Genomic DNA, 12258 nt, shown 5'->3' on the forward strand with positions numbered 1-12258 from the left:
AAAGTATTATATTTGTTATTTCAAATACCAAAATATTGCATACAAATTATTTGATAAAATACTTCAACCAAAATATTTTTATAGATTTAACTTGCATATCTTTTAAATATTTTTGCAAAATGTATATTCGATTTTTAGACTGATTATTTTAAGTGTCTTTTGCTTGATTTAAAAACAATATCAATTTAATTTATCGGTGTTCAATATTTCAAGGACGAGCTATTATAACTCAAGATTTCCGAGAAATTTTAAAAAAGTTATTCACCCCTATAAACTCTATTTCAATTCCAACAAATTTATTTCAAAATAAATAAAATCATGTTAATGTTATCAATAAGTAAGATAGTTTTCTTCCTCAAAAAAAGTAATCTAAATCAAGACATGAATAAAAATATTTTCTTCTAGAACTTTATTTGTTTTCTTGTTCAATTTTTCAAATAATTAATGAATGAAATAAAAATAAATAATTTTTTTCAAAATAAAAATCAAGATATTCGGATAACAAAATCTAGTTATACGTACAATTTTATTGAATATTTGATTATAATTTGATTTAATTAAAGTTTCAATACAATTCCTAATTCTTAGGAAACTCGATATATAAATAAAAATTTATTACAATTTTATACTTAAAAGTGAGAATTGTATATTAAATTGATTACATGTATAACTAAAATTCAAAGCTTTTAATATTACACTTCTAATATATATGGAAAAAAATAATTATGGAGGGTCAATTAAAATTTTGTATGTAAAGAAATTAATATTTAAAGGTACTTTTGTCAAATAATAGAACAAAAATATAAAATGGAGTGTAAATAGCCCATATGTTTACAAATATTTGTATTTCGTAAAATTTAAATTTTAAAAGACGTATGAAATTTGAAAACTCTCCGAATTTTAGCAACTAGCCTCATTTCTCATCGGTCCCCAATCCCATATTGTATTCCTGAGAGAGAACTTAACAGTGGCCTCAAACAAAATTAACCAAATTCAAATTCTTAAAAATAAAATGTAAGTACCAACAACATTCAACCCTAGCCACAAGTTTTCACAACACACAATACATAGTCTATACATAGATAGTGACTTTATTAGGGAGTCTCGAGATTAAACTTGAAATAATTTGAACAAAGGTAACAACACTTCACAGTTAAACTTGCCTAGAAATGTGGCTTGAACTTTTCACCATTCAAAGGTCGACGCAGAGGTAGTTGATGATGGATCCAGCATGTCTTTTGGTACGTTCACTAACCTTCCACTTCTCGACCAACACCTTTTTCATCCTCGTACAGCTTGTAATCAGTGTGGCTATGCCAGTTTCTGTGATTCCCGGGCAGTAAACCAAGTGACACGATTCCAGTAGCATGCATCTCCGAGCAAGATAGCTGAGGCCTATGTTTGTTATTTCTCGACAATGCGATATCACTATGTCCTTTAGAAAGGGGCAGCCTTCGCCTAAGTCAATCAAGGCCCTGTCGCTCAGTTTCTGTAAGACATGGCAAGCAGAAGCTAAGTGATTGACAAAATGGATACAAATATACACGATTGCATGGCATTGTTATGTATATACGGATAAATAGATTTCTAGATGCTGTGTATATAGATGTGCCTGCAGGGATAGATAAAAATATAACATTGATCAAGGATTTATTTTAACAAAGTCATTTATCAAACTCACTGTCAAAAGGAGGTCAAAAACTTAAAATTTCTTGAGCCTGCATGCAAGGCCTATTCATATTTTACTGAATGAAATTGGAGCAATGTGGAAACATTTTCTATCTTGTCTAATTACTAGCAACAATTTCAACATTTCCATGTGCGGCCTTACACCTTGCAAAGCACATAGAATCATCACATGTTCAGATAACCACTCATTAAATTCTTTATCCTAAAATCCTCTGAAGGACAGACCGATGCTTTGACAATTTGAATCATCAAGAAGCAGTGATCTGTATTCTGTTTCTACAAAGCCATTAGTAGAATAATATAGAAGCAGGAACTAGTTTTAAATCACATAGCACACCAAGTTTTTTACAGTTCAGACAAACATTCATTATCATGTTTGGTCATGTATGTACATTCTCATTGAGAATACCTTCCGTTCCACAGCAAAAACAGATGTGTAAATGCAGGATATCAGAGTTAAGCCACCCACCTGAAGAACGCTTATATCCAGATAGCTAAGTTGAGGGCAACCTCTCGAAATGGCCATTATCCCAGCATCCCCAATTTGGTTGCAACCACTGACGTTTAAATGTTGCAATGAGGGGCAACCTCCACCAATTGAAATCAGCGCTTCATCGCCTATGCTGGTGATCACGAACAAAAAAAATTGTTTAGGTACAAAATATAACTATATATCAGAGGATAAAGAATACCTTCAAGAACAATAATTCAGAAAGAAAGTTGAAATGCTAATTTTAAAGTGAAAATGGCAATGACGAAGCTGATTTCACGTTACTGCCAGAATAACTTTAACAAAAGCGGAAATGCGGATTCTAGCTAGATCCAGTGATATAAATAGGGGAAAAAGGAGGGGGAGGCTCAGACAGAAGGCGAAGGTGAATGTGCAAATACCATAAATCATAGGAAATAATATTAACAAGAGATAAGAGCTAACAAGTCAGGCTGAACCACGGCTTATTCTATAGTAGCAACTTTAGCAACCAAATACGAACTTTTCTGGTGCCATACCAAATGAAAAAAGAAACATAACAAGAGTAATTTTCAAGACCAGGAGCCAGACCAAAACAAATAAATAAAGCAACCAAGATCTGAGAGTTCTCTACAGATCAACAAAAATTTATCCAAATAATAAAAAAGCGTGTTTTTCAACCATCGCCTTTCTGAATGCATCAGAGTATGAAATATATATAAAAGAGATCAAGATAATAACTTAACGAAGAAAAGTTAAAACGCATTCATATGTTTTGATTTGTGTGTTCAATGATTTAAAGAAAAGCAGAAAGAGGGAAAATTTCCAACCTATCACAGAAGCGTATACTGAGATCTGAAAGGAATTTGCAGTTCTGACCAATAGCAGTAATCCCTTCATTCCCCACCTATTAATGTGCGTGTGAGGGTATAAAGATTAGCAGAAATATTCAAGTTTTAGACAAATAAGCCACAACCATGCAGGAGTGATTTGATCCAAAACTAAAGAAGACATTTACTGCAACTCATTAAAAAGAAAGAACTAAAGAAAGGAAAAAGGTATGATATTTATCTAATGTTTGGCACATGGAAAGGACTGAAGAAGCTCGAGCAATTTAGACTGTCGTTACAATATGAACTTTTGCACATACTCTTATATATATATGTATACTAGCATATACATCTATGTATAAAATTTCTTATTACAGAACTAAGATTCATACAAGGTGCATTGCAGCAGAAGTGGTCAACAAAAATGAAATTTTGCAACTGTATTTAGAATAAAAAATCTGGCAATGGTTGAGATAAAGTAGGTCAATCAATATGAGCAACTCCATAGTGTAAGGTCAATAATTGTGGCAGAGTGACTACTAAAGATAACTTCACGTGATAAATCAGCTGAATATGTGTATCTAAAAACTAATTAGTAAATAAGAGAGCTGGAGGAAGCTTGCCCAGGTCATTGGCATCATTCAGTACATGTACTCTGTCCCGCTTTACTACAAAAATTAACAAAACTCGAGTAGAACTATAAATTAGTCATTTATCATCTAGAACAAAGAAAAATGAAGTTTATGCAAACATCGAGGAACTTTACAATTAAAAGATAGTTACTGATGCAATTCATACGAAATCACTTAAGAGTACTAAAAAAATTCAGAATCTGGTGCACCAGAAATGTGGGGACAAATTACCTCGTAACATCGGCGAATATGAAGCTTTCTTAAGTTGCTACATCCTCTAGCTATGCAACATATGGCAAAATTCCCAATACTGGAGCAATCCACCAAGTGAAGAGCTTGTAGGAACTTGCATCCATTACCAATTTCACGTAAAGCATCATTGTCTATCCTCTGACAGTACAGCAAGGATAATTCAGAAAGACCACTGCAGTTAATTGTCCAATAGGGAAAATATCAAATCAATATAGATTAACGGTTAGCCAAAGCAGCATGCCAAGATAAAAAGATGTTCCAGTCAGGTGATACACAAATGGTCACGGTTCAAGTAGCAGCAAATGCAAGTCTCCAGGCACAAAGAGAAGCCAAGATAAGATGGTTAATGGGATGAATGATAGTCCATATACTATGACAAAACAGATAGATAAAAAAATTGCATAAAAGAGTAGACATAGTTCAGATGTATCGATGAGGCAACAAGTATGAGATGAGAGGAAAAAAAATTTGCCTGCAAAATTTTCCAACAGACTTCAATCCGCTTGTTCCGATATTGTGACAGCCATTAACTTCAACATGCACAAGTTCTTGGCAACCAATGGCGACAAAATGCAAGCCCTCGTTGCTTAAAAAGTAGCAGTCGCTCAATGTAAGATTTTTCAGTCTACTACACCCTTTCCCTATGGCATACAGGCTCCTGCACAAATATCCAATAAAGACTGTAAGTCAGCTAGAAATAAACAGCCATCCTGGTTTACTCTGTAAATTCTCCCTACCCCGGAACCTAGAAGAGAGAAAAAAAACAGAAATAGACGGAAGAATTAGGGATGTAAACAAACCAAACCGTTCGCGAGCTATTCGGAGCTCGGTTCGATAAAAAGCTTGTTTGAGTTCGTTTGTTAATCATATCAAACCAAGCTCAAGCTCGATTTTGAGCTCGACAACTTAATCAAACCAAGCTCAAGCCTAAGCGTATTCGGCTTGTGAGCTCGCAAACATGTTCGTTAATAGGTTCGCGAGCTCAAACTTGGCTCGTTTAGGTGGCTCGTAAGCTCGAGTTTGACTCATTTGTTGAGTTGACAAATAAAAATATTAGTACTAATAAAAGTTAAACTTTTATGTCTAATATAAAATTAGTTCATAGATATATTTAATTTTAACAAGCTCGAATCAAACTCAAATTCGAGCTCAATTGTATGTTTGTTTTACGAGCTCGAAAACGAGCCGAGCTCAAGTCAGGCTTGTTAAATATGATAAACGAACTATTAATAAACCAAGCTCGAGCCCGGCTTGATTAACATGATAAACGATCTTTTAACGAGTCGAACTCGAGCTTTTCACAAGCTTAGTAATTTCAAGACAAGTCGAATTCTAACCTGATGATAAAAGCTCGAATAAAGCTCGAGATCGAGCTCGAGCTCTATCAATCTTAAACGAGTCAAACTCAAGCCAGATGATAAAAGCTCGAATCAAACTCGAGTTCGAACTTGAGCTTGAACTAATCTTAAACGAGCCAAGCTCAAGCCTGATACTGTTCGGCTTGGTTTGGATCATTTACATCCCTAGGAAGAATACATAATATTGCTTTCAGATTAATATAGGTGTTCGATTAAGAACCACATAATGCGTTTGACTTAAACTCTAGGATATGGATACATTTAATAAACACCAATGAAAGAATAGAATGACCACACATCCATGAAAGAAAAAAGTGATGAATGAAATACAATGCTTAAACATAGGGTTGAAGAATAACTGATCCAACCCCTGCAAATTTATTTGAAGGGACATGCGTAACCACTTTCAGGTAATCAGGTCACCAATCTCCTTTTCCAGATAAAAACAAATTATTAAAAGGTGAGCTGCATGACCACAAGTGTATATGCATTTGAATATTTCTGCATGTTTATGTAATATCAAAGTGACGACAATAACAATAAAATTTGTATTAATAACCATTACAACACCACCTAATGAGAAAGAACAAAGAGAAAACAGAAAAAGTGACCTGTCAGTGAATTTGTGGAAGCTGTATAGGGCCAATAACTCCAACGACAAACAGAAAGAACCAACAGCTTGTAAAGCCTCATCCGTTAGATTTATACACTGTAGTTTCAGAACTTTCAACATAGGGCATCCTTTGGCCACAGCAAGCAAGCCTTTGTCATGGATGGTTTCTGAGTCTAGTGACAGAGTTTCAAGAGATTTGCAATGAGAACCCACCACTTCTAATGAGACATCAGTAATCTTTGCACAAGCAGCGACTCCAAGTGATTTCAAAGTCCTCCCACTACCAAGGGCCAACAGAACGAGTCCCTTGTCAGTCAAGCCTTCACAAAACCGCAAATTTAAATCATTAAGCCCACTACAGCATGCTCCCACCGCAGCCAAACCTTCATCTCCGATGTAGCAGCCCTTGAAGACATACAAGAAAAGTTCAGTCGGTCATGGTGCATATTCAACTTGTAATCACAGATTAGTAAATATAGACTTCAACACATCAACTGATTAAGTGTTTAAAACACACGCTGACAAGACTGTTGTTATTCATTCATATGAGATAAGAAGGGCACAAGGTATAGCCGGAATGAAAGACCTTTCCCCTTTCATGGAAGGAAAAATATATCTTCTGTTGTTTGGCGCACAGAAAAAATCTTTGAAAATAAAAGGGATTCAGGCTTTTCAGAAATAACACCATTGCAGCGTAAATAAATGTCACTTGAAGAGAAGTAAGCATTTCAATACACCTCCCTCTCAAAATTCCTTTCCACCAGACAAGGTTTCTGCAGTATTTAATTCTGAATTCCATTTCACACCATCCACAATGCTTAACAACCGAGGCAGAATGGGAGAGTGATTTCAGATCTTGATACCAGAAAAAATAGTGTTTTGGACTGATCAAGATAATACTACCAAACATGTTGATCCAAACCAGGGTACATCTGTCGCAAAGTGTTATTCAGACAACAAAAGAAATAATGTAACATTTTTGACAATCACCTGTAAATCCAAAGATTTAAGAGTTTTACATTTCTCGGCAAAAGATCTTAGTCCCAAATCTGTTACATCCGAGCACCAAATAAGGCTCAATTTTTCTAGTTTTGCAAAGCGACCACCAACAGTTTCCAACCCAGAGTCTGACAAACAGCTAGTTCCTGTCTTGCTATCAAACGCATTTTTATTAGAGCCACGGCCAAACCTGGTCGCAGTAGAAGAGCCAACGCCACGTCGTCTTTTCCCCTGCTCCACAATAAGAAAACAATGACATCCTAAAGATGATTCCAGAAGACTGAAACAAAGCAGTTAAAGGGGATATGGTTGTAGTTTAAACTCAAATTTTAAAAATAACCCAAGAAGAACAAAGTTCGGCATGATTTTGTATAAGCAAAGTAATTGAAAAGAATTTTAGATTCACGGACCTTCAACAAATTCTAAACGTAAATAATCAGCATCATGACAACTCTAGAATTTTATCAGAATTTCACTCATTAAACATCATGCTCAGTGCACATGTTTCCAACCACTTCAAACAATCCATCACAAATTTCTCCAAAAGCAAGAAAATCACCAACTGTTAATAATACAGATGCTCATAGATATCCATTCAACTTCAAAATCAGAATAAAAAACCATGAGGAAACAACTCAAGGTGCGTTAATTTAAGCAATTTTTGAGAGTTTGCAAACAAGCAACACTAATTGATGCCATCAATCACATGCTATCATCGCAAATTTGATGAATCACGATGAATTATGCTTGGATGGTAAATCTGATCAGATATGAGATTTTGGAGTGATCAAACAAATTTTTAACAAAATAAATCAGTAAAATGGGGAAAAACTAAAAAAACTTTCTCAGATCTGCTAATAAATAATATTTTGCACACATAAAAATAAAGTATTATCTCAATCAGACATTCAAAACTTATAACCCATGAAAATAAATAAAAAATAACGAAGATTTCCCAAGGATGAGTTATCGAGCGAAAAGATTTGATTGCAGGTTATTCAGAAAGATAGATCTCAGATCTACAAAATATATCCAATTTCTGCCAAAGAACAAGAAGGTTTTTGTTAAGGAAATTCGTTGTCAGATGAAAAAATTCCTTTGGCACAAGTCAAGACTTACGAACACGGTAGCAAGGAAAATGTAAAAACCACATTGAGAATTGGCGGAAGACATTGAGAATTCACACTTCCGCCAGTACACTTACCAATTTGGCGGAGCTGGAACTGGAAGTCTCATTGATATACACACTTTGGACATTCACAAAACGATCGGCAAACAGCCTGATCATAGTGTCATTCTTGCCAGATCTACCAAACTGGACCGTGTTGCGGCTCAGCCCCTCAAGATATAACCAGCGTTTGCAAACGAGAGAACAAGCATCACGGCTATATATTGAATCTAAACGTCGGAAAATTTCTATTAGTTCATCGTCTGCTAATGTAGAATTTATCTGATCTTCCATCAGACTCTTTGTTTGATTGAAAATGTATGTCAGATTTAATTTATAGAGGTAATACTTAGCTCGTACGTTAAAGTGAAAAAGCGTTCTTCCCCACCAACTCAGCAATAGTAATGATTATAGTCAACTACTTTTGGATTTTGTTCTCGACAAGCGGAAATATTTTTAAAATAACACATTTTCCGATAGCGAAAAAAGCACGCAGCATTTAATTCTATAAAGCAGCACATAGATGCCGTTTTCTCTCTCCAGTTCACCGATAATCTGTTGAAAGAAATAATGGTTCCAATCTCATGGTTGACTGGAATTGCCGTGACAATATGGAATAGCAAATAGGTATACCACACTATAAACAAAGAATAAAAAATTCAGAGAAAATTTCATGAGTGGCATTGAAGAAGGGGATTTAGTAACAGTATATATGACCAAAAGATGTGTAAAGATCTGCACTAAAAATGTTTCTACATCCAAAAACACGGGCACATTCGTTAACAAAGTTGAGCCCTGATTGTCTAACATGTTCCAATATTTGACTAGCCCCAGCATGGAAATAAAACATATTAAAGAAGTGGAAACCAGAGTACTCTTTATTTAAACAGATAAGGCTTCGAAGCCAACAGCATTTTCCCCTCTCAGAAATCGATACATTTACAAATTAGCACCACAAAGATCACAACATCAAATATTCTATTAGATCCTTTCCAAGCACCAAAACAAATATTCCATAGAGATGATAAAAAAAAAAACTTCGAGTATTCTCACCATGTGCAATCAATAACTTGAGCAACAGAACCTCGTCAGTTATTTGAGCAAATTCAAAACTCAAAACTTTGTACAAACTTCAAGTCGTGTTTACCCAATAACATTCAAGCATGATTGAATCTAAACTAATTAACTACCAAATAATTCAAAAAGAATCATAACGTGACACTCTTACGCATTGAACAGGCAATGACATGGAGCGGCGTTCGTCGATATACACACTTCTCAGATTGACAAATACCCTGCTCAACAACCTGATGTACGACTCAGGCGTGGAGGAGCTGATAGAGATTGCAAAGCGGCTAAGCCGCTCCAGGCTGAGCCACCGCTTGCAAACCAGCGAACAGGCATCGCGGCTCGACTTCGACTCCAAGCGACCGAAGATTTCCTGTATCAATTCGTCCGGTAGAACCAAATTTATCAGATCAATTTTCATCATTTCCTAGGGCACGAATACATGTAAAACACACAGAATCCTAGAAAGAATTCCTGGCGTGCTTATCACAAACATTTGCAAATCCACAGCTTTGGATTAAACTTCCATTCAAGGAAACAGAATAACACACACACACACGTATTCTGTATGTATAAGTTCGAATAATGAATATAAGATATCTGTGTAAGAAAATAAAAAATTATTAATCAATAAAATATAAAAAAATGAACACCCTTCTTTTTTTGATATAATCCTTGACTTTTTATTGATGCAAATATTCAAGTACAAAATATGCCAAGTACAAAAGATGTCAACTAAAAAGGGAAGTCCCACCCTCCCAATTAGCAGGAAGAGGGGATAAAGAAGAAAATTTAGTAATATAATGCGCAACCATATTAGCCGAACAACGAACATGGCTGATTTTGGTGATCTCATGTCCTTCCATTAGCTTCAAAATCTCAGTTACCAGGATACCAGTATGGCTCAGATTCTCGCTTGGATTGGTGACTTCTTGCACTGCCAAAAGAGAATCTGAAGCAATTTGTAAGGAAAAACATTGTCGTTCCTTTGCAACTTTCAAGCCATCCCGAATTGCCAATAACTCCCCGTCCATCAGTGATTGAGGTTTGGGTATACTCTTACCAAAAGCAATAATCCCCAAACCATCACTTCCCCTGATGATGCCTCTCGTGCCAAAGGACCCACGCCTCTCATCATAGCATACATCCACATCTAGACGCCAAGAACCTGGTACAGGTAACTTCCAAACTTCATCTGGTTTTGACTTGGCAGTGGCCAGTAGTGGGACATTCTTTTGATATAAGGAGTGTCTATAATCTTGTAAATATTGCATGTGGCCCGAAATCTTGCTAACAATGTGATATCCTTTTCCTTCATGTAGTTTTTCTTGGCGCTCATTCCACGTTGCCCACATTTGCATTACACATTCTTCACATTCATCTTTAGTAAAAGAGAGCCTTAACCAATCGCAGAGCTCCATCGTTGACACCCTAGAACTGGTGGTCTTCAAAACCTGATAATAATTTGTATCCTTCCAAAGATGGAGTGTGGCTGGACATGACAGTAGAGAATGTAGGGTTGTATCCCTAGCAGAACCACAAAGTTGGCATCGTTCATCTACCGAAACATGGTGTCTCGATAGGTTAACGGTCATGGGGATTATATCGTGAGACACCCGCCAAAAAAATATCTTAACCCTAGGAGGCAAATTTAATGACCACAACCATTTCCACCAGCTGCACATTCCATTCTTGGAGCTATTAGCAGGTGGCTCGTAAAACCCAATCTCGTTTGTAACGTCCCAGATTTGACGACTGTCCTCACTGTACCAAGACGAGTCTTTCCAGCGTGCTATGTACTCACTCACACGCACCCTAGGAAACTTCCCAGGAGGTCACTCATCCCAAAATTGCCCCAAGTCAAGCACGCTTAACTTTGGAGTTATTATGTGATGAGCTACCGAAAAGAAGATGCACCTTCGTGGTATGAGTAGTACCAATCAAATCTTTTAAGCCCTCTTCAACTGTACAGTCCATTACATTGAACAGTCTCGGAATCCCTCTCATTCCCGTGTGGGTTGGTTCATTCATGTCCCCTCCACCTAGAAGCCTGCCAGGAGCCGCTCATTGTCCGTGCAACTGATGGCACCGGCGATCACCCCCCGCCCTCTTCGGCCCCGGGCCTCACATGCCCACCAGATTCCGCTTGGTTCGTCCCCGAACCACACCGTACTAAGAGAGGTCGGCTCTGATACCACTTCACCAAGACTCTTAGCCAACTAGGACTCCTCTAGCCACCTAACCAACGATCACCTAGGACCCTCACCGCCCCTAGACCACGGCAAGACCCTACCCAGACTAGCCCTTACCCTGGAACCCCAAACCCGAAGCTCCTGGATCAGCAGCTCTATTGTAATAACCGAAAATTTAATCCTAATAATCTATAATTATTGATATATAATTTGATATGATTATGAAAGGATTAATCGGGACACGAAAATAAGACATGAGAGGTGAAGCCGGGCGTCGGTGCATTACGAGCCAAGATTCTGGACAGAACCTCTGGCGCCCGAGCGGTGGAAAATTACCGCCCGAGCGCCAGTGTCCCACAAGAATAGGTTTGGGACAGAACATGTGGCGCCCGAGCGGTAGAAAGTTACCGCCCGAGCGCCAATGGCTAAGCATCCGGGCAGAACATTCCGCGCTCGAGCGGTAATGTTTAACCGCCCGAGCGCCGATCGAAAAATATGAAAATGTGCCACGTTTCTTGATGCATGCAAGTTGAGTGTATATATATATATATATATATACACGAATCTTCCTTCAGAAATCAGAAAAAGAAACGAGGAGGAAGCTTTATATCCTTACGCCTTTTTATTTCAATCCGTCCGTCTGATTTTAAATCCGACTTCAGTACCGAATTCCTAGAAACGTAGACTACAACTGGACGTAAGTTTTACTACGTTTTGACATGCTTTGAAATTATGCTATTGTCAGAATTGAATGGAATTCATATATGATGTTCTTGACATGTTAGACATCATAGAATCGAAGTCAGATTAGGAAACAGACTGATTATGAAATTGTTATGAATTTTTTGGAGTATATTGATTTATATCAGACAGATTTGAATTGTGATTGAATTACAGATTGTAATGGACATGAGTTATGATTTGTAATTGATGTCTGTTGATTTGAGTATTGATCAGAACAGGTATTGAATTGAGTTGTTTATTGATA

The 12258-nt window shown here is 36.9% G+C and overlaps 2 protein-coding genes across 4 annotated transcripts; both read right to left on the reverse strand.

Moving 5' to 3' along the window:
* Window positions 1-983: 983 nt before the first annotated feature.
* Window positions 984-9656, reverse strand: LOC140833890 (uncharacterized). 3 transcript variants are annotated; one of them, XM_073198381.1, is made up of 9 exons: window positions 9239-9372; window positions 8047-8240; window positions 6834-7073; window positions 5842-6248; window positions 4345-4530; window positions 3852-4044; window positions 2989-3065; window positions 2159-2312; window positions 984-1489 (listed from the first exon to the last, which is right to left on the reverse strand). In XM_073198381.1, the coding sequence occupies exons 1-9, from the start codon at window positions 9240-9242 to the stop codon at window positions 1193-1195; spliced, it is 1752 nt and encodes a 583-aa protein (XP_073054482.1). In that variant the 5' UTR covers window positions 9243-9372; the 3' UTR covers window positions 984-1192. The 3 variants fall into 3 exon arrangements, with proteins under 3 accessions (XP_073054482.1, XP_073054480.1, XP_073054481.1); XM_073198379.1 differs by lacking the exon at window positions 8047-8240 and having other exon boundaries at window positions 9239-9656; XM_073198380.1 differs by lacking the exon at window positions 9239-9372 and having other exon boundaries at window positions 8047-9216.
* Window positions 9657-9809: 153 nt separating this feature from the next.
* On the reverse strand, window positions 9810-10499 carry LOC140835390 (uncharacterized). The gene has a single exon (XM_073200881.1). It carries the CDS (start codon window positions 10497-10499, stop codon window positions 9810-9812), a length of 690 nt encoding a protein of 229 aa, XP_073056982.1.
* Between the last annotated feature and the right edge of the window lie 1759 nt (window positions 10500-12258).

Source organism: Primulina eburnea, chromosome 6, assembly GCF_022965805.1.
Source record: "Primulina eburnea isolate SZY01 chromosome 6, ASM2296580v1, whole genome shotgun sequence".
NCBI classification, from domain to species: domain Eukaryota; kingdom Viridiplantae; phylum Streptophyta; class Magnoliopsida; order Lamiales; family Gesneriaceae; genus Primulina; species Primulina eburnea.

What these genes read in the sequence shown, in the direction of transcription:
- LOC140833890 (XM_073198379.1), bottom strand. Translation starts at nt 9,502, where the DNA reads ATGATGAAAATTGATCTGATAAATTTGGTTCTACCGGACGAATTGATA. An exon ending in TTAAATCTTTGGATTTACAG is followed by an intron (nt 6,249 to 6,833) that starts GTGATTGTCAAA and finishes TATGTCTTCAAG; the next exon opens with GGCTGCTACATCGGAGATGA. An exon ending in AGTATACGCTTCTGTGATAG is followed by an intron (nt 2,313 to 2,988) that starts GTTGGAAATTTT and finishes CGTGATCACCAG; the next exon opens with CATAGGCGATGAAGCGCTGA.
- LOC140835390 (XM_073200881.1), bottom strand. Translation starts at nt 10,499, where the DNA reads ATGGAGCTCTGCGATTGGTTAAGGCTCTCTTTTACTAAAGATGAATGT.